At 42.6% G+C, this 22628-nt stretch overlaps 2 protein-coding genes across 2 annotated transcripts in view; one reads left to right on the forward strand and one right to left on the reverse strand.

The window, feature by feature from the left end:
• Positions 1–302: 302 nt before the first annotated feature.
• Positions 303–8860, reverse strand: copb1 (COPI coat complex subunit beta 1). Its single transcript, XM_076155838.1, has 22 exons — positions 8723–8860; positions 7359–7511; positions 6817–7046; positions 6156–6325; positions 5954–6068; positions 5759–5851; positions 5386–5523; positions 5084–5203; positions 4869–4976; positions 4592–4738; positions 4331–4476; positions 4122–4218; positions 3847–4007; positions 3617–3737; positions 3299–3526; positions 2762–2941; positions 1777–1921; positions 1563–1682; positions 1329–1474; positions 1147–1236; positions 877–1032; positions 303–567 (listed from the first exon to the last, which is right to left on the reverse strand). The coding sequence occupies exons 2-22, from the start codon at positions 7447–7449 to the stop codon at positions 508–510; spliced, it is 2862 nt and encodes a 953-aa protein (XP_076011953.1). The 5' UTR covers positions 7450–7511; positions 8723–8860; the 3' UTR covers positions 303–507.
• Positions 8861–10913: 2053 nt separating this feature from the next.
• Positions 10914–22628, forward strand: part of pde3b (phosphodiesterase 3B) — a 40210-nt gene continuing 28495 nt past the window's right edge. The window contains exon 1 of the mRNA XM_076155837.1: positions 10914–11948. Coding sequence (XP_076011952.1) covers positions 11061–11948 — 888 coding nt within the window. The 5' untranslated portion in view covers positions 10914–11060. The remainder of the gene's footprint in view (positions 11949–22628) is intronic.

Raw genomic sequence — 22628 nt, forward strand, 5'->3', positions numbered from 1 at the left:
CCTCAAGGTTTTATACATTAGAAAAAATATTTAAGAGTCCAAATCTTTTGAAATGTCTTTTGAAAGGATGAATTGAAGCTCAGGTGATTTCATCAAAGTTCTAAAAACTGAAAAATTGTACAAAATGCTTTTTACAGAGAAGTCTGATGAGTGATTTTCATTTAGAAAGCACAACTAAGCACAATAATAATGAATACAATTACAAATGTAAAGCCATACTAATAATGTAATACGCATAAAGTAAAATGTGTCAAATGAAGACAAAACATGAGCCAAAGAACACAACATAAAGAACTGAACTGTTTTCTTTTAATTCATACATTTATTGAAAAGTAAAGATAGGACAGGTACAGAATATGTCTTGGAAAGTGTTGTGATGTAAATACAAAAAAAAAAAAAGAAACCTACAGACCATATAGAACTCTTATTTTGCTGTGATCAAATGCTGAAAATGAGCGTTAGAAGAGCAGATGATTTTTACAAGGAGGGATCAGCTCGTCATTCGATTCAGACATTTGTCTTTTTTTGGGAGAGGTTGATCTTGTCCCCCAGGCTCAAGGCCATGCCCTGTGAAACCAATGAAAAGGGATGATTTATTGCAACAGACCAACTTCATCTTTTCAAACATTTGACACATACTTGTAACACCCAGCATTACCACACCCAATATATTTGGTTCTTACACATCCATTGTGCATTCAGTACTATTGAATGTGTTCCAAAAATAAGAAAGGGTAATTTAGTCATTCCACTTGAACCCTTATTACCCTCAAAGTTGTACAGGAGTTAAGGCCTCAATATACTACAAACACCTTAGTATGAAAAGATGGGTGAAAGCATACTGGGGCCTTAAACGGTGCAGGAGTTGTGACTCACCTGACTTTTGGCTCTGATGCGTATGTGTCCGTTGACAGGTGCATCAGGGCCCAGGTGGATGGGCTTCTCAATGCTGACATTTGCCAGGGCATCTTCTCCAAAGATGGAGCGAGCATAAAGGTTGGCAGCCATGAATCCACAGAAGCCAGAGAGTGCCTAGTTTACAAGACCAAAGTAAGAGCAATCATTAGGATGGGTTTGATGAGGGCTTCATTGTTCCAGATATTCCCAAGTTAAACCGTCTCTAATTCCCGAAGTTCTCTTACTGACCTTCTCAGGAGTTAGACACCTCATGTTAGTGGACTTGAGGATATGTTGGAGGTACTCATTCAGATCAGTGATGTTTGTGTTCACGGTCACCTGCAACAAAGAAAGACAGTTTAAGGACTCCCTAATATTTTGATATAAAAACACACACACACACACACACAACGTAGAAATGCAGCATTTACCTTGTTTTCCCACTCAAACTCCGCCCACATCTGTCTGAATTCTGCATCGGTACAAGACCCTGGCTGGATGTAGTCCATGATGTCAATGTGGATGTCACTGAGGACAACGCAGTTCCTGTCACTCGCAGCTCCTGATACATCATAGACTGAGGAGGAAGACGAGACACAGGCAGAGATAAGGAAGTGCATCCTTGTTGTTATGTATCAGCTCAGCGGTGTCAGGCATCATCTTACCAATGTTGCCAAATATAATGCCATTCTCCGTGGAGGCCACCTTGACATTGGCTTTGATGTTAGCAAAATCGTGAGGGGCCAGAGTCAGAGGTGAAGGTTTCTCCACCAGCTTGAGATCTCCTGTGGGGTGATGAAGGTTTCATTTAGTGACATTCACAATTCATCAGCCTAACTTCAGATAAGGACAATTAGATTGGTGAAAAACTAGACTCACCTAAAGTTGCCAACTCAAGGGTACAATTCTGGAGGGTGTCGCTGGTTTGGTTGACCACCAGCACGTCCAAAACAATGTCATACTGGTTGACGTGAACATATGCTTCAGCGTACACCGGGTCTGAGAAGCCTGTGAGCTGGGTCACCTGGGTAGAGAGAAATCAACAACATTCATTTCTCCAATCTGACACAAACCGACCAAAACGTTCACTTTGTCTAATCATGGTTGGACCGGCTGTTGGCTATTCAGAGTGCACCTGAGGAAAAGGGGGTGAAGGTGATTACTGTTACTGTCTGGCACTCCTGTCTTGTAGCTGAAGAACACTCCTGTAAAGTGCACTTTGGCATCTGTTGCGATATACTTTGCAACTGTAGACGAGGACTTTACACTGCCATACGCTGATAAAGCTATAATTGAAATGCTGATAAGAAAGTCGGGAGCCGTCACAATCTCATTCTGTGCCAAATCAGTTATCAGCAGTGCTGCATATTTACAGCTCAGGTGCTAAACCACAGATGCAACTGCCTCTGCTGCAGAGGACAATCAATGAGAAATCAGTTTCAGCAGCCATTTGTATACATTTCCATTCATTTCATTCAGTGTGCTTAACAGAAATGTACTGTAGTGTAGCCGAATAGTAAATGTATTGATATCTTGATGTTTTAACTGCTTTTAATGCTCATGACACACACACTATGAAGCAGTGGAAGAAGATTAATGGTTCATGCACAGAGAGAAGGGCAGACAACTTGACCAGAGTCGTTTAAAAGAGAGGTTTCTGTTCTGATTCTACACGAGAAAGGATCTGAGGCTTAAGGCAGTCAATTAAAATGATTCCATCTACTGAGGTAAAAGTCTCTCTGCTTTATCAGTACAACAAAAAAGCCAATTTTCAGAATCAAATTGAAATCTATTTCTCAATTCAGATCTCAGTCACAGTCAGATTGTTCCCTCCCACTGTGCTTTCCAAGTTTTCTCGCCGTACCTTGTTGAGTTTTGAAGCTAGAGGATCGGCTGCTTCCTTCCTCTGTGTGTTGCCCATAGCAGCCAGCAGACTGAGCTGAAACTGGTCCTCCTTGGAGGTCATCTCATTCTTGGCTGTCAGCTGCATGAAGGAGATGGGGTCGTCGGCCTGCACCGTTACATTACGCTTCTCTGACTCTTTCTGTGGGCAGAAGAGAGAAGACGAGTCAATTACTGATCCATACAAATGGTCTGAAGAAAGGATCCCTTATATCTTAGACTGTGGGCTGTAAATGAGGCGAGGATAGATCACAACACGTAAACACAACAGCCCACGAAACTAAAGACTAAGCAACCAAGAGAAACAAAGGTGGGAAGAGAAAATAACATTGAAATACTTGACAAGCAGCATTCAAATGTCTGAAGGCTTAACAAAACAAATAACTGTACATACACAACAATAATAAATTCACTTCTATTGCTCGTGGATATGTTGTGATGATGCTTCACCACGACTCAGCTGTCAGGAGGTTGAAGCATTGGCTCAGCTGTCACTTACCTTCTGTGACAGCTTCTCTTCCTCCAGTCTGACGGTCAGCATGTGTGACAGGGATTTGCGGCACTCCTTGTTGAAAATGTCATTCATAAGAGGCGAGCACTCCGACAGCACTTTGAGGCACAGCGAGATGCGGTCCACATCGTCGTCTGTGATCGGCTTCTTGGGCAGAGAGGACTTCCCCAGGTGGAGCACAGTGACCATGATCAACATGGCCTCTGCAACGAAGGACTGGGATGGGAAACAGGAGGACAGAGTTTAGATGGACGGGCAATAAGTTTAAAGATTCAAGGTGGCTTTGTAACGGAGAAGGCAACTTACATTTTGTTTCTTTTTGTCTTGAACAATAGCGACATAACGCAAGGCCACTTTGGTTAATGTGGTGGCCAGAGAAGCTGCCACGTAGAAGTCTCCATCCATCAGGAAGCCTCTGAGTGGAGGTCTGCAACATTAAACAGTGTGAGTGAGCAGAAGAGTAAAACACAGTCCAAACACAAGTGAACTGGACAAACTGTTCCTCCCAGGTGTAAAGCTGTAAATGAAATGTTTACCTATCCTCTTCTTTCTTTGAAGGCCTGGAGGAGCTGAGTGCACTCTGTGTCACGTAGGTGCCCATCTCTGTCACCAGCTTCTGGGCTGGAGCTGCACTCACTTCATCCTCAGGCCTCGTCTCCCCCGTCTCTCTCTTGATCTCATTCTCTACTATTGGGATCTGTAAATCCAAGTGATAAATGGTTGTCAGATAGTGGGTGAAATCATAATTATGTTGAGGCTGTAAAGCAGCTTTTGGCTTTATTAAACTCTGGCAAATCAGAGACAAACATACCTCTCCCAAGGACCTGCGGATTTCTGTCATCACACTCTGGATATCGTCCTTGGTGCTGCAGTATTCACCTAAGATCCACAGAGCCCCTCTGTAAATCCTGGAACATAACAAAGGCCTCAGTGTCAGAGGACAATAACATTTCACTTGTATTTTTGGAGAAGAATAAGTTCTTCTGTATTCCACCCCTCCATGTGCTGATGAAGCCTTACTTTACAGTTTTGATGGCATGGAAAACTTCCAGCATCTTCTCGATGATGAGGGGCCTCAGGTTGTCAAACCTCTGAATGGCTTCCCTCACAAACTCCAGCACATCAGCAGCAGCTGCCTCATTAGTGTCACTTAGGAATTCCATCAGCTGGAAATCATTCGAAAGCACAGAAACGTCAGATATAAACCCATCAAACAACTCAGAAATATAACAAATCTCACCATCTTCCTTCTCACTGTACTGGAATAAGAGGGAAACTCACCACAGGAATAACGTTGGCCGCCATGTCAGGGAAGCGCACGCTGCACGAGTGGAGAGTGCGGACCAACAGCTGCCTATACTTATCAGTGTCCTCGTGTTCTGTGACATTATTTGTCTTAATAACCTCTTTCTTCAAGACGATCACCAGCTGGAAATGAAGAGATGGATGGATATCTATTAGTAACAGTCTATTCCATTTTTAAGTGTCTGTGATAGGTCAAAAATGATTTTAGCTTCATAGATTGGACACAGTACACAGGAACATCCATGTCACTCACCTCCTCCACATTGCGAGATGAGACCAGGTCCAATGCCAGCTGCAAGGTCTTCTTTCTTACTTCCAGGTCAGGCGTACTGAGAACACGCAGGATGTCCATCACAAGGTCCTGAGTACCAAACACCATCATGAGTCAAATTACAAACATTCAAAGTTGATGTATGTGTGTGATATTAGTACCATCTCTAAATGAACAACAACCTCAATTCAAAGTACCTGGAGAACACGCTCATGAGTGGGATGCTCCTTCAGTTCAATGAGCCGGTCCAGTACAATCAGTTTCACATTGTTGTCACTCTCCTTGATAATCAAATCGATGTAGCACTGGGCAGCGGCCTGGAGTCCAACAAAGCAGAGCATTCATAAGTGCTTGACAATAGGAAGTCAATGCTATTGGATCCTACACGGTCCCTTTCCAGACAAGTAGCACAATCCTGACATTTCCTTATCATGGCTTCAGCCCTGGAAAACTGGCCCATTACATGCATAGCATTGTTGGCCAAACCTTGGAGCCTTACCTTGACGGCAGTGGGTGCACTGGAGAGGGTCACAAGTGTGCCAGCAGCCTCATACTTCACAGCTGGACTAGAGGACTGCAGCAGGTTGTAGATGCAGCGGATAAAGCGGGCACGCTCAGAGGGGTTAGCATGGCACACCTAACAGAGGGCAGGAAGAAAGAGCAGAGATGTTAAACACGGTCTAACACTGCTCAGGATGGTTACATGAGCCAGAACAAAGCAGCCTTTATGCCAAGAAGTGACAGATCAGACTGACACGGATAAATGATTCAAACATTACATTTGTGTAGACGGTGGATTATTCGCTGTTCCTTCAGTACCACAACCACACAATCCAATACGTGACGAGGGGTTAAGAAGAGGACCGACTCACTTTGTAAATCAGCTCCACAATGACAAGCTGGAGAATGTCGCCAAAGGTATGAACTTGATCGATACACGTGCTCAGGTAATCCAGAGCTCGGTCCTGTTAAATGACAACGACTGCAATCAGGATACAGAGAAAGACGCTGCAGATCTTGGGAGATGTTACAGTAGTGAGAGCAGAACGAGACGAGGACCTACTGACCTGATCAGCATGAATCAGCATCATGAAAGCGTTTCTCTTACAGCTGGCGTCTTTCTCGTTGACAAGAAAGTCGTGGATCAACTCTGGGGCATCTGGGATGAGATGTTCAAAATTCCTGAAGCAAACAAAGAAGATCCAGTCAGTGTTTTCGAAAGCGATTAAATATATGCAGCACACAGACAGATGTGTTGACAGTTTGTACCTGTAGATGGTGTAAATGGCCAGCACGGCGTTGCGGCGCACGTAGCTGTGTCTGTGCTCCAGGCAGGACCGGATGGCCGGCATGAGAGGCTCCAGCAGCTCAGACTCCTTCAGCTTGCACAGGAAGCGCAGAGTGGAGCCCCGGATGAACTCGTTGGGGTGCTGCAGGTCCTAAAACAGGAAGGAAGAGTTCACACAAGGATTAACTGACAACATACGCTACATTTCCCTTTAGGGACAATAAAGCTGAAGCAGATGTTGATGCAGTCATATTATTACTACAGATTCATATTAATACTTTACAGACTCTTTTAGAAGATTTTGCATTTAGCGCTACTCTGTACTGAGCAAGAGAAAAGTCATTTAAGGATAGAAATGTCATCTTCTTGTCCTTCACCATCTCTCAATCTAAACAAACAGGCGTCATTTATCAAACAGACGCTGTGTGTAGCTTACGTGTCGCGTGTGCTTCTCTCCTTTATAAATGTGTATTTAAGGGAGGATTGTGTAAATAACAGGTGAGGGTATTATAAGTGTGGTTGTGGTTGTGGTTGACACACACACACACACACACACACACACACACACACACACACACACACACACACACACACACACACACACACACACACACAGTGTTGTCAGTGGATGGATGGACATACCTTCCTGTAGGCGTCACAGACCAGGATCATCTCCTGGAGCAGCTTTCCGTCTGTGGTTGTCTTGGGAACGATCTCCCAGAAAACCAGCAGCAGCTTCTTGATGGTGTGATCCTGAAGTGGCAGCACGAAGCGAATGATGGTCATCAGCAGGCCGGGCAACTTCTCCCCGTTCAGGATCATAATGATGACCTTCTTCAGGGCTTCAGTCTTTGCCTTGATCTCCCCCTTTTCTGTAGAAGTGAAATGAGTAATGTTTACAAGCACGAATAGGAAGATTACAGTCACAGTCAAAACATAAACAACACAAACATATGTAGATAAATGTGTTAGTGCTGCTCCAGTTGTCATACATGATTGGAATCCACCATTATTCATAATATTTAATAGATCTCAGACTTTGCCTTTGCCTTAAATTGTCAATGCTACTAATCATTCTAAATAATAAAACATATTCAGACGGCCTGGACTCCCACAGTAATGAAGCTGTGATTGAGTTGGTAAACGTCTCTTGCGTTAGGCGGCTCTGACCCGAGCACGGTTACCTAGATCAGTTTTCAGGCTGACTTCAGAGGGCGGCTCTGAGTCAGACGCCACGTTGATCAGCGTGTAGCAAACGTTCTCCGCAGCCGTCATGTTGCTGCTGGACTTGGACCTGCCTTGAAGAATGATGATGAGTGTTGGAGACTGGAGGATACCTGCAAGAGACAGCAGAACTTCACATCAGTCACTGGTAGAGGGCATTTCAACGCAGGAGCAGAAATATAAAACAAAAGCACAAAATGTAGGATAAAGGTGTTTCAAAACTATTCCATAAAATGCATGTTTTGTGCATTTTGTACTCCATCATTTATGTAGGTCAGAAACGTTTTTGGAACCTGCAGCAAGAGGAATTTAGTGAACTTAATGCGGCCGTATGTTCCCTAATCAGAATCTAGATGATTTTATTGCCAAGTAGGTTTTCACTTAAAAAGGAATTTGCTTTGGTGTTTGGTGAAATAAAAATATTAAGAGAAAAATAAATAACACTTACTTTTACAGGACTATATAGAAGAAAAATAAAGAGCTCATCAATTTAATATAAAGAGTGTAGTGTGAACAATATAACTGTATGTATTTAAACAGAATAACTGTACACCTAATGCAAAATGTGATGATGAATTTTTTGAAATAATTACTAATGTTATTGCAGGAATATCTTTGACAACAGCTGGAATGAGTTTTTCAATCTGTCAAGAAGTCAACTACCGACTTTTCAAAGTCATTCATGTTTACCATCATTCAAACCGCTATTGTTCAGATATCTGTCTCTTTAAATCTGAGGTCAAAGGTTACACAGATGTTATAAATGTGACAATCTAAGACGGGACAGAGCGTCGCAACTTCATGACAAAGTCGTGTAGTAATGAGCTGATTGAAGCTAACGCTACGTGGTCCCCGTTACACCAAAGCTCTCTGCCATTTTCTGAAACTGGGAACGCCACCCTAACAACATGGAATCCAAAAGGTGAGCTCTGCGCTGAGGCCACTGAGACGTTTGAAGTGTCACTGCGAGCAAACAGGAGAAACACTACGTGGGGATAAAGCGACTTGTGACATTACAGCGAGTTAAAAGCTAGCTAGCTAAGCTAAACAATTTAGGTGCTGGTACAACGATATTACCGGCGTTCGCATCAAAAGACGTAAAACCTCAACGAAAGAAATCCTCAGGTGAAATATAAATGATAAGGATTACGTTAAGTGCCGTATGTCGTAATGTAACGCTTGGCACTGGCAGAATAGTTAGCCGATGCTAGCTGCTGTCCTGTCCAGGCCAGCAACGTAATGGAGGACAGCAGTTAACTGTCGCTACGCGGGTCAGGGAGACAAACGCGGCCATATTAGTTATATTCAAGTCAAAACAGCTTACCTAACTGCACGATTATCCGCTGAGGTGCGCAAGGAATGAAATTTACATCTGTACGAGGGATTCAGAGGCTCCCTGTGACGAGCTGCCTGTGCGGCTCTTCTGCACTTCCGAGTGACGTGGAGGATCGGTGTCTCAGCCACATCACAGCTACGGCGAGCCGGAGGGCTCAACGGCGGAGCGAGGGAGGGGATCAAGAAATGAAACGCTCTCTTCGCGACTGATGTTTGACCATTTGTTTACTATTAAACAACGATAAATGAATGTAAACAATACCATTTATATAAGAAATATGAATGAACAACATGTGGACTGTAACACACGGCATAACCAATAAGCAAGGCAGGACTTGCACACCTGCATCTGTGATCATACCAGCTGTATGTGTGGCCTGCCATCGACCCATAGCCAAGGTTTTGAAATGTAGAGCAGCTTTACTTTATAACATAACATATAATACAATAATAATAATAATTAACTGTAGCAAGTTATGGCCCTGTGTCCAACATATGGAACAATGATCAACAACTTCAACCCTGAAGCACTCTCCATTCAGCGGGCCTGCATGTTGTGTGCATGCAACCACACCATCACACTGGGCACACAAGGCCAAGAGGAGAACATCCCATAATAAGTCAAGAAGAAAGATACCAAGGAGTTGGACATGGCTGTTTGTGTTATTGACATTGTTTTCTTTAATTTATCTGTGTATATTTTTAATTAATTGTCAGATATCAGTGATAAAAAGAGTCAGTGTATATATACTGTACAGAGAGATAGGGTTTGTGTGACTTCTTTCATAATTAATATTATATATCAATATGGGACACTAATATAATAAATGTATACAGTTGAATGATGTATATTATACACTGGTGTCTCAACTTATGATCCATTATGGCTCCATAAAATAACTTGAGTTGACTCAATCTACTTTTTCATTTTTTTTATTTGACCACATTTAGGTTTCAGTTGCAACAGGATGCTCTATTTACAAAGACTTAACCACTGAAAAATGCGTTTTCAGTCCTATCGTTTTTGGCGCCCCCCGGTGGACAGTAACATTATTTTATGCAAAGCATGGAGGAGATTTGAGCCAAAGAGCTGTACGGAATAGCGGTCTGGAAATAAACATTTTAAATTCATTGAGTCATTCATCTTCCTACATTTTACCAACACACAGCGGAGGCCTGCTGGAGAAAAACGGAACTGACAATACAGTTTTTGTGTTTGCATGTTTATATGGAATGATGTAGTGACAAGCCTGACACAGTGCAGTGAGAAATTAACAAATCAGAAACAATAATATATATCAACACATATCAAAAAATATATAAAAGAAATGTACGTAGTATATGACCTAAGACAAAAGTGTCTTTACTTGTTATTGCTCCACTTCCAAATTAAAACAGTAAAACCAAATTAATTCAGTGAAACTTGCTCAGGAGTATTACATCACTGCAAAGATAGACTCACAAAACGTTAAGTTAAGTAACTTAAATGTTTCTCCTCTCCTCGACGCCCTTGAGGAGCAGAGTTACAATCAAACAGTGCAAGTGATTTTGAAAAATAACTATCATTTCAAGAATTTGATAATCAAAAAATATGGATATGAAAATATGCACAATGCTAAAAAAACAAAGCGTTTCTTTCACAGCATGATCCAAATGTGGAAGTAGCAGTGATGAAAAACAAATATAAATGTTTCATCCTTATATCAGATTCTCCTTTATTGACCACCAAAAGTGTGTCATTATGTTTCCATAGTCGTATTTATAAAATCTGTTAAATTTATAATTAAGTTATTTAAATAATCGAATCGAATCATGGATTTAATTCAAAAAAATCTAATGCATCTGAATTATTCCCCAAATAATAATAATTGAATGTAACTGCCTTGGAACCAAATATTTACACACATTGATTTCGTAATTATAAAGAATTTGACCTTAATCAAGGGGTTAGCATACAAAATGTATTCCGTTGAATATAAAAGAAAGGGAGGCGGATGCATTTATTGTCTTTGTCGTACTCTAGGCTTTTAAAGAATCATATTTATGAGAAACGATAAGTTTGATGTATCATGTCAGAACTGAGAACCGCAGCAGTTTATTGTGGCTCATTATAAAAGCCCTGCGTTGCCAGTTGTCCCCTGTAGGCGGCGACAGAGAGCGCCATTTCTGTAAAAACAACATCTCACCTTCTTTCTTTAGTCCAAGTGCTGGAGCACGTTTGAGTGACCATGGAGTACGATTGCTGTCATGTAGTTGAGCCCTAACACGGCGTGAAATCCACGAGAGGGAAACTTTTGCGTGGGTATCGGGGGAGCCACGGAGGAATCATGGCTGCACGGGAGGACGGAGAGGCTCTGCACAGTAAAACGAGGCACCACGACGGAGCTGGAAGTGTAAACAGCTCAGAGGGCTTCAGGAACGGCTACGTGAAGAGCTGCGTCACCCCCCTCAAGCAGGACCATCACGGGGGATTCTGGTCCAACGTGTGCAGGTTTTGCAACGAGGACATTCTCAATTCCAAACTGTTAAAGGTTTCTGCCATCTACGTCGGCGCCTTTGTCGTTTTCGCCGCGTCTTTCCTCGTTTCCAGGAGCTTGCAAAGTGACTCGCTTTGGGATCTGCGGACTTTTCTGTCGGGCTTCTCCCAGTCCATCAGTCCGCTCTTCAGCATAGGATGTGCGTTCTTCTTTCTAACCTTTTACCTGCGGAGGAAAAAGAAGGAGAGCAGTAAATGTTGGCTGGTGTCTCTGCCGGCGTCGTGTTACCTCGGGGATTTTCTGGTTTTGCGGTTCTTGCAATGGGGAGAAGAGCAGCACCAGATGCAAATGGTGGGCAGGTTGCTCTTCGTGTTGGGATGTGTGGGTCTGCTCACACTCATCCCCACTTTGAAACTCAAACACAGCGTCCTGACCCTGGTGTTCGCCAGCGTGGTGTGGCTCGTCTCCTTCACAAGTTTGAGCGGGCTGCCGGCGCTGCTCAGACCGCTGTTCGCCTGCTTCGCGGGGGTCTCCGGCTCTCTGCTGGGGCTCTGTTTCGATCGTTACTACCCATCGAGGGAAGCGCCCAGTGGGATTGCCAGCGCCGAGGAGAAGGTCCCGGTGATCCGACCCAGGAGACGGTCCAGCTGCGTCTCGCTGGGGGAGACGTCGACAAGCTATTACGGCAGCTGTAAAATGCCCCGCAGACCGTCGTTACCGTGCATCTCCCGGGAGCAGGTAGGTCACACTGCCCGCAGGCCCACCGACACATGGACACCAGCTGAGATAAACACCCCGAGGTCACCAAACAAAGCAAATAATACCACTATAGCACTCAGAAAAACACTTTAAATCTTTGTGATCAACCAGACCTCAGAGCAAACACGCACACACACAGACATTGTTTTGATCAGGACTGTTAGAAATGAGTCCTGGGCCGTTGTTGTTTATTGGGAATTGTTTTTTTATTTGTTGTTTTTTTGCAGTGTTGTTGTTGTTCTACGGCCCTGTGAGTCTTACAGCATCTATTTACCTCACATTTCTATTTTCCACTTCAGCTAATTCCCCACTAAGTGTGTTTTATGGCCTGTTTAAGCAGTGTTACAATCATCTCTCTACACCAAGTTCATTATCTGCCACCCTGGCAACAGCAATATTTATTTTGTCGTTTTGTACTTAAAGGAATACGCTCCATAGTTTCTAAACTAGTTAATCATTTAATATGTGGATGGCATCTGTTACCCAATAACAAGGTGTAGTCAGAATGAACGTGTTTCACCAGCAGCCCAGTAAGAATAGCACTCCAAATATCAAAATAATGCTGAGGAGTAGATGGATTACTTGGTTTCTACGCTCCATGTTGTTGTATTGTTGTTGCACTTAAAGTCTGAACCAGGCTGTTTATATGCAGCAGGTAAGAGAGAAAGTGATCTCTTGTAAACCAATACATTTCTATTCAAACTGTAGATTATGGTGCATTCAGGTGTTGTGGACAGCAGTGACACGTGCTGCCAGCAGCTTCACACTGTCATACTGTCAGGTCACACGTATTGTTTTGGGGCTTTTCATGCTATGTGAGTGATTGAAAGAGACTAAACACATCACACCCTGTTTCTACTTAGCTGTGCTGTTCTAATCAGGGTTTATGTCTCCAATTATTGTGATTGAGGGGATTAGGAGATTAGCAGTCCACATGGAAACGGCAGAAACATTCAAATAGACCTGAGTGTCTGTCCCAGTCATTATTATAAATATATATAAAAAGTTGGCTTTTGACTTTTTGTTGGGATATATTAAAGTTGTGGCTCATTATCGGCTGAATTTTTGTATATTTAAAAATGACATGAACTTTTTATATCAGCACATTAGACAGCGAGCACAGTGCCAATCCACATTCATATTTGATTTGACTCGACACAATGCAACTTGAGACTGTACGTCAGTCTTGACTTATTTAGCAACTTGAACTTCAAGACTTGAAACTGAAGTTTGAAGCAAGTCAGCGCTGCTCTCCCTTCATGTACAACACTCAGCATCTTTATAATATGTCACTTTTATTGGAAGAGTTCAAACATTATAGGCAGTTGTGTTTTTTTCTATCATCAGAAATTCCATGCGAAATTTAAGATTGCAAATTTAGAATTTATAAAAATACACAAGCTGAATGAACAGACAGAAATGAGGACGTGTGTTTTTACAGCGACGCCTGACGTGCATTCAAATCTGCAACGTAAAAATATATCCCAGAATAGAGTTAGTTATCATCATCATGATCTTCATCTTCATTACACGGCGCTTTGGAAATTCAATTAGAGCTTCTCTGCTATTAAATGTCTCTCAACATTAATGTGGGTTAATGTGTGATAGCTGTAAACGTGGATCTGATCTATATATATAATCTCTACACCTGGAGAAAAGACGCAAACAAACAGATGAATAAAGGTCACTGTATACACCTTTATGTGTTTAGTGACACAGTGTGTGTGTGTGTGTGTGTGTCAGTGTCAGCTCACTGGTGACCTGTTTGTAACGCCGACATTCACACCCCTTTGACTCCCAATAGGAAATATGAAGTTCATTAGAATATTACTGATTGCTTTTTTTTTTCTGAGTTTAAATATTGTGTGTGTAGAGTTTGGCACAGATGTTTTTAGATGTTTTGCTTTTTAAGATTTCAGATTTTAAAAGAAACTGTGACAAAATTGTAAAAGATTTACAATAAGAATATGTGGTCAGTGGTCAAACGCTGTGTTATGGAACTAAAGAAGTCAAAATAGTATTTCTGAGTAGTCCGTGTCAGAGGCAGGCGAGCGGAGGCACCAGTGTAGACTTTGAAAGGAGTCGCTCAGAGTTCACTGGTGATGTCACACATGTTGTTCTTCATCTTCACACAGTCTCCACACACAGCATTCACCATGTCTGTGCTGTGTGCAGAATTTCATTTCTGCTGTCTAGCAGCGACGCCGATTCCTCGTCTCTCAGCTGCACAGGCTGTTGTTTCTGCCTTTTGTTAACAGCAGGACCCGGCTTTGTGCGTATGTTCGTCAGCAGCCTGAAATAAGACGTGCGTGGCGGGTTAGTGATGTATAGATGAAAGGAAATGAGTCTTGGGCAGGATATAGAAAACAAAGGTGCAAGGTGAAAATCTTTCTGTCAGACCTCTCGGCTTTCCGCTCCTTCATTCATCAATTCCCCCCTTTTTTTGCTCCCTTCCTTGAGTTTTAAGGGGCAAACATATTTGCCCATTTAAGACACTGAAATCTGTAGACACTTAAGCAAAGAAACTGCCTCTGATACCAAGAAACACAGGTATCCCAGGTGTTTTGCATTACACAGAGAGGAGAGGAACATCATAAGCTCCAGGCTACTGTCCTTAGTTTACCAATAACACCTTTAAACCCCAACAGCAAACAGCCTGTATATCACTGAGCTGATTGGAAGAAATCAGGTCTGCATCAGGAGAAGCAGATATACGCAGAGAGAGAGGAAGAAATATGCTGCTGCATGATTTGCGTGGCATTTACGTCAGAACTAGGTCATTGACATTGTTTTTCTCTGTAACTTGTAGTTTTCTTGAGGTATTTGATATCCTCTTACGTCTGTAGGCCTTTGAATGCACCCCTGTGGATCTGTGCAGGATAGTGAGCCGTGAACATATTATTATGTAACTAAACTAGACGTGGACGTGTTCCTACAGACTATGGACCTCGTAGGTGAGCACCTAACATCTTCAGAAAGCTTACTGCAAATATGCCAGTGACCTAGTTTGGACATTAGATTCATAAATTCATGAAATTTGGTGAAGATGCCAGTGCAAGTATATAACACTAAAGCTCAATGTAGAATACTGAGAGAAGCCGTTTAATTCAAGAAGTGATTGATTATTCTTTCTCTAACAGTAATACATTCAGGGCGCACTCTTGTGACAGAAAACAATACACAATAAAACATGGTAAGAAGGTCTTGGGTTCGGGCTTTTCTGCGTGGCCCACATCTGTGTCCGGGTACGCCGGTGTCCTCCCACCTCCAAAGACACCGGTGTAGATGAATTGAAAACTTCAAATTAGCTGTAGTTGTAAGTGAGAGTGCGATCGAGCCGTCTTCATCCATGTGTTAGCCGTACAATAGACTGGAGACCCGTCCAGCGTGTGACTGCGGGCATCGGCTTCAGCCCGCCCCTACGACCCTGAACAGGATAAGCGAGTACAGACAAACGGACAAACGGACTGGACACCTGCAGACACCTCTGCTATGTCAATACGAGCCAGTACAATAGCAGCACAGTGCAGCGCTCACAATGATCACTTCTTGTTGACATTACCATAGAGGTGTTGATCATCTCTATGGTACTGATTTCACACTATGGTGAGTTTTGAGAGCAGATGTGTGTTGGACTGAATGGTTGTAGTGTTTACTAGACCCCCTCCAGAGATCAGATCGCTGATTTTGCCACAGTACCTTCCTGAAATTAGAAATTTGAAACCTTTACACTTCTTATTTGTATTCACAAAGTTTGAACAGATCTACATGACATACAAACATGTGCGTAGAACAACTTGTGTCAATAGGCGTTACAATCATCGCACCATCGTCATTCTAATCATCCGATGTTCACGTCAGGTAGTTTAGATCAACAAATGTAACTCGATCTATTAATAAAGCAATGTTTACAAAAGCCAGCAGGATCTAAACATTTCAATACAACGTCATAATCAACTTATGCGACGAGGAGGAAGCCCCCTGGACTCGGCCTTCTGGGTGCGCCCCTGTCGCTTTAAGAGCTCCTGGAGATGAGCACACAACCTTTATACCCAGCTGCTCTCCCTTTCATAATATCAAAATAAGGAAACAAAGTCTTAATATCCGTTATCTCCCACTCCTTTGCCTTTATCATGTTTCGTATTCGTTGTTTGTACAAATATTTATGTTACTAACTATTAAATGAAGTGAAATGAAACAAAACGACAACAGTCAAATTTTGATTCGCTTCCTCACATGATTTCGATAGTGTTCGCAATTTTTGGTCAATGTATGCGTTAAAACGGAAATTAATGCAGTAAATTGAGAACTCTTGCAGCATCACAGAAAAATGCAGCGTTTTGCTGAATTTGCATTGAATTCCAATTGCGAAAAACTGGAGCAACAGATTTACTGAGACTACTGCACATAAAGGTGTAAGCTAATAAAGCAGCACCTGTCTGTGGGATGTTAACAGGGGAAAAAAAGGACTCAGGTGAATGTATTTTGCTGCGGATAAGTAAGAATTTAAATATAACCACATATTTGAGGGTTTGTACAGTTTGAAAATGTATTTTTCATTTCCATTAGAAAAGAATGAAATATCCCCACACTTTCAGAAATGTCCTCTAAATATTTAATAAAGATTGTAATAATAATAATAATAATTTCACATCTTTTGTGAATAGCAACCAATTTCATTCATAATTTTATGACTCTAATTTAAAGTAAACTATTTTTCCCATTTGAACATGAACAGACCAGATGTGCAGCTGGTGTCTTTGCATGTTTGTCAGCTTTAAGAAGAATACAGGATGTTTTTTGAGAAATAGGGCAGTTGCCCAATTTTCTCTGCCGGCACATGATGTTATGTTGCTGCATGGTGACACTCTGTTGCCGTACTCTTGTTATCACGTGTGTGTGTGCGTGTGTGTGAACACCTCCATGGAGGCTTCCATCTTAGAATCCTCACAGAATACTCAGTGCACTGATACGGTGTCACGACTGCTGATTTATAATTCATTGAGCACGATGAAGATAATTACACTTCTGCGTTAAGTCTCTGTAAAGGTGATCTGACTTTACTCATGAAAACAGTAAATGTCGTGGACTTCCAAACCATATTTCCATGCTGTGTTAGGGAACGTTGCCACGAACCTGTCCTGTTTAGCCCGTTCATATCTACATGTGAATGAACTTCCAGTTCTAATGAATATTTACTCTGCCATTGCCCCCAAACTACTGAAAATACCAATCACAATTTTGTGTTGCGCTACAGTTACTCAAAAGCTCTTTCACAAGCAAAGCTTTATGGATTGCTTGCAAAGCGCCTGGGGTCAGACCCACTAAATCCCACATCTCTCAATTTGTGTTACTTTAGTATTGTCCTTAAATGGGCAAAGTAAATAAGTCAGTGAATACTGTGAGTGTGATGTTGTTATGAGTCTCATAAACCTTTTCTACTGTAATTTAGCCATGAGATTCCACTTCCACACCAGCATCATTTCACATGATTATTTTCTATCAGTTATTTGTTTACATGAACGTCAGGGTTTCATCATCTAACTCGTATGTGAGCCTGTTCTGAAATCTGACATGCGAAAGAAGACCTGAGAGGCAACGCCGGCAATGCAAGGGTGAATCCAGGGAGAAGGCTCTTCTTTTGTGTGGTTACCGCTCCAAGGGGGTGCAGGCAGGGGTAAATAATACACTTAACTAACCCCCCCGTCCAGAGCACAACAGAGAGGCCGGCTGCGGAGAGAAAGGCCTGGAGGGAGAGAGGGAGAGAGAAAGAGGGAGAGAGAGAGGGGCGAAAACGCCGAGCAGCTCTCAGCTGTCACGTTCACTTGCTGTAAAGCCATGTGGAATGATATAACATTGACGTCACAACCCAGTGACGTACCACAGGGAGACTGCAAAGAGGGAAAAAGAGCCACCTTTCATTAATCGCCCTGTAGAATGTCGTGTCTGCATCCAGACGCCGTGAGAAGGAGAGAAATCCTCCCAGTCCTCAGGTGGAAAATCTACTTCAGTACAGTTTTTATTTTGGAATACATGCTAAAGCAGGAATTATGCAGATGTAAGATTTTGTATTTTTGACAATATTTATATCTTCCTAATTCTACATTTGTAATTATAGATGAACCTTTTTGTTGTCCACATCTCTCTACTGCTCATATTTATCTGCCATCATTTCAGCAGGAACACACTCAGATCATTTTCAGATAAATAATAAAATGATCTGTTATAGTTATTTATCATTTGCCTGATAAGATAGTATTATAATTAAAACCCATTGGAGCTAATCCACAGCTGTATAATGCTGTTTGCATCTCCAGCCTCTTTAGCTTGTGTCTGCATGTAGAGATTAAAGTCTGAAACAGGTCAAGTTCCATCTGCCTGCCCGTGGTTTATTACTATAACTCCACCACAATGAGAGAGAACGTGTGTATGCAGAAACACACGTCTTCCTCAGGTCATTTCATCTGCAGTTATGGGATTCATTTCTATTTTTTAGACCGAAATCAGCTTTACTTTGAAGTATTATTATTATTATTATTATTATTATTGTAATAAAGCAAATTTTAGTAGGAATGAATTACAATCAATAAAGCAATTCATGGGATTTCAGCCAAGGTGACATGGAGGCTATGTGGGGCAGCTAGAGTTGATGTAAAGAAGAAGAGCGTCATGGAGGCGTCGTTACCCAGAGGTCTCAACATGTGGATTTAGTTTTAATATACTCTATAGATACATAATGTTAATGTATTCATACTCAGACATTCTCTACATGATTACAGCACTAAAACAAGATGGATTCTCTCCAACATTCCTCATGCCAACTTCATTGGAATTGCATCACCGAAGCTCAACCTTCACATAGAGCCAGTGTTTTATCACCGGCATGAGGCCGCCGCACTGATACTGTTACTGAGTCCTGTTACTGAATTTCTAGCCGATCACTGATGTTCCCTCATATGCGGCGCTTTAGAATGAGGTCAGAACATTGCGATATAACTCACAGTTTCTTGTTTTTAGATGACTTATTGCCCAAATGCAACCTCACATCAATATGTACACGAGACCAAAGGTACTGTTCTTGTACTTAAGGTCCATATATGGGCTTTATGTAATGTCAGAGGTCCAGAGCACTGACGGTAAAATGTACAGACATAAATGTAATAAGTCACCAGCGGAACACAGCGTGAGGCTCTGCTTCTTCTAACAGGACAGACGCACGCACGCACAGTAACTGAAACACACACACATACACACACACGCACACGCACTGCGGTGTAAAGTTGACGTCTGCACGGCGCGGTACAGATACACATTTAATGTCACTGACAATCGATGGCACATGAGAAAATACCAAAGAACGGCGAGCACGTCAGCATTGATTTACAGTTTGGTCTGGATCTGGGCTAAACCGTTAACAGTCTCCTGAATATGGAAACATGTTCATATGATTTTGAAGTGATTAGTCTCATTATAGTGTAAGATGAGTTGTGGACTCCCCTGAATGAGCATGGCGTGTGTGAGGTTAACCGCAGTGCTCAGGGTTTGCGTCACTGTTGAGAGACCAAGACCAGAAAGTCTCCTAATTCTCTGTTTCACTCTGAGAGCATGCGGACATTTAATGAATGCAGATCTAACAGCTGCATCGGCGTTTGATGATATCTTAATCAGGTGCTTTAAATATTGTTAAGTGTCTATTTTGCTATTGCGGCAACTCTGTTCAAAGTCAGGCTGTTGTTATTGGAGCCAGATGTCTCGCCGTGACAGTTTGCGATACTTCTGTGAGAAATACTCTCCTCTGACTTTGGCAAAGGTGAAAACTTTAAATGTTTCATTAGCGGCGGCGGCAGGACGGGGAGAAAGGGTTAAGCTGAGCGAGGTGCCGCGCGTTTGGCTGACTGCAGAGTGAAACAGGATGCAGCGACTGAATGGTCAGCCTGCTGGTGTGAGTGCAAACAGATGAGGAAATGCTGGAGCGGGTACTCCAAATCTCGGGTTACCCTGGAAACGGTTTGCGTCATGATCACCAGCAATTAGCTCGCAGCTCTTTAGTTTTCATGATAGGTCTACCAGAGCGCGGCCTAATGACTCCGGTATCTGAAACGGCCCCATTAAAACAGTTCTCGAACCTGCAAAGATGCTTTTATTTAGTTTAATGTGTTAATAGAATCATCTAGATTAGGATTTGATGATATATTACTTCAAATCTTTTCATTTGCTTTTTTTTCATAGTCAGTTTTTTAACTTTTTTTATATAAGTTTTCCCCCCAATCAGCCCTAATGTGATCATATTTGCTTTATTAACCTCATCTGTCTTATATATACTGATACTATAACGGTATATTGTGTCTTTGTGAGTGTGTCATCGTAAAGAAATCGTAAAGACAAATTGGGACAGATTGTTTTATGGAATTTTTTCTCTATCAGCCTTTCATATGAAGTCAGGCGAATGTGAAATGAGCAGATGAGACGTGCGGGGACAGGAGGTTTCCCATGCCGCCGCCGCCGCCGCCTCCTCTGTTTGCAACACGACACACTCTTTAGCAGGAGGAGAAGCGCAGGGGTTCCTCTGTCACAGGTCATGTCCAGAGATTTGGATTACACCAGCAACAATGCAAACATTTCACATGGCTCAGCTTTCTAAGTTCAGGACGAGGCCGCTGAACCTCCTCGCATGTGTCCACTGTTTGTTCAGCCCGGTGACGAGGCGAGAGCAGAGGGGGAGAGAGAGAGGGAGGGGGGGGGGGGGAGCCGGCCTGGGTCTCGGCGTGGTGTAGATAGTGGGAGCACATGCTTCAGTGACACGGCTGTATGTAGTAATATCTATGTAATGTAGTAAATGTTACTTTTATAGGGAGATATTTATTGGCGCATGTAGGCTTTACAGGTTTTGTGTAGTTTTATTTGTATGATGACTTTTAGTTGCTGCTGAGAGAGATGGTCAGATAAGAGACACTGGTTTAGTTTACAGATCAATGCAGATTTCTGTTGTGATTCCACTTATTATCTCACTTTCCTAACCAAACTTTGACTTTACTCTCTCTCTCTCTCCCCTCCTGTTCTTGTATTCCGTCTCTCTACCTCATTCTCTCTGTTTTTCGTCGAGTCTCTGTGCGCCTCTTTTGAAAACGGTGTCAGCACTGCTGCTTTTACACCAAAAGGCTGTTGCTAAGTGACGGTTGACGTCAGCCGCAGCTACAGAGGAGGGCTTGTGTGTGTTTAGCAGCTGAGGGCAGATCCCAATGAAAAGGGCAAAACTGTGAAGCACTATTCGTCACTGCAGTGAAAACCCGAACTTCAACCACCCGGATCACCGTTTCCAATAACTGTGTGTGATTTATTCTGAGTGATTTATGGTAAAGCTCGTGGGTCAAAGTGAGGATTGTGAGGTTTAGGCAAAAAAAATTTGGGAGAAAACTGCTCCAAGCCAATCCCCACCCCCTTTTCTTCCCTTTTTCTTTAGTCTGTCGCTGTCTCCTTTTCTCTCTCACTTTAACCCCCTCCCCCCACACACAGACACACACACACACACACACACACACACACACACACACACACACACACACATACGTACATACACACACACACACACACATAGACTCAAAATGCCAGACACCCCTTTGCCTCACATAATGTAAGTGAGGTTTTGCAGTCCAGGGGGAAAATAATCAAGCACTTGTGTGTGTGTGTGTGTGAGGAAGATCTGTGAGTGAGCGTCAGTTTGATATCTCCTCCATCTGGCCACGGCTGTTGTTGATCTGCTGGCTGTTGTTCTGTTTAATCAATTCTTGGGAACCTGTGTCATCCTGTGTCTTTGCACCTCCTCTTGCCGCCGTGACAAAACAAGTCATTTGACCCGTTTGAGTCAAAAATCTACATTTCATCATAAATTCAAACTCATCTTCCCTTGTTCCTATGCAGCTTTACTTTGACCCAAATCACCATTTATGTGACGTTTGCATCCTGCAGGGCTGCGATGGAGTTAATTTAAGTATGCACGTCACTGAGGTGAACTAAAGGCTCAGAGTGGAGCAGATAGAAACGCTACTGATGCCAGAACTTCAGCTCAGCGGCTCAGTAGATGCTGGTGGGAATTTGGTCCCTAAACGTATAGGCTTTAACGGAATCGAGGCCATTTACAAGCCCAGGTGTTGTGCAAAATGAGTAGAACGGGCGAAGCAAACATCCTGGAGTTACGAGCAGACGGGTGCAGACAAAACTCAAAGTGGAATGTTTTCGCATCCACAGTCGATGCTCAGAGTCTGACTTAAGCCCTGACAATTCACTTCATCAAGCTGGACTCTGAACGACATATTGTAGGCCCACAAATGTCCCACGGCGAGAGGCCACGCCCAGCTGGAGTGCTACCGTCTCTATATTTTAATGTGCTCATCTGTAGTTGTTCCATGAACCTCAGTGCCTGTATTTGTTTGGAGGAGGAAGGATGTGAGGGTCCAAACTACAGCCTGGGACCAAACTGATGCACCTGGCCTGGGAGTCCTTACGCATCAGAACCAGTTTGACTTTACGGTTTGTTCTTGCAAGCGATTGGATTGGAAATGGTTGATGTCACATGACTTCATCTTTCCCATTACCTTTCTTATTCAGCAGATACGTTTTGCCATAATTCATTTTATTGAGTAAAGATTTATGCTCCTTAAG

Source organism: Genypterus blacodes, unplaced genomic scaffold, assembly GCF_046128005.1.
Source record: "Genypterus blacodes isolate CSIRO-AG114 ecotype Tasmania unplaced genomic scaffold, CSIRO-AGI_Gbla_v1 ptg000067l_1, whole genome shotgun sequence".
Classification (NCBI taxonomy): Eukaryota; Metazoa; Chordata; class Actinopteri; order Ophidiiformes; family Ophidiidae; genus Genypterus; species Genypterus blacodes.

Excerpts from the sequence above, each read along its gene's own strand:
- copb1 (XM_076155838.1), bottom strand. The coding sequence starts at position 7,449 with ATGACGGCTGCGGAGAACGTTTGCTACACGCTGATCAACGTGGCGTCT. Across the intron at positions 3,527-3,616 it reads AAGACAAAAAGAAACAAAAT|TCCTTCGTTGCAGAGGCCAT; the intron begins GTAAGTTGCCTT and ends TTCCCATCCCAG. Across the intron at positions 568-876 it reads GCATCAGAGCCAAAAGTCAG|GGCATGGCCTTGAGCCTGGG; the intron begins GTGAGTCACAAC and ends TTGGTTTCACAG.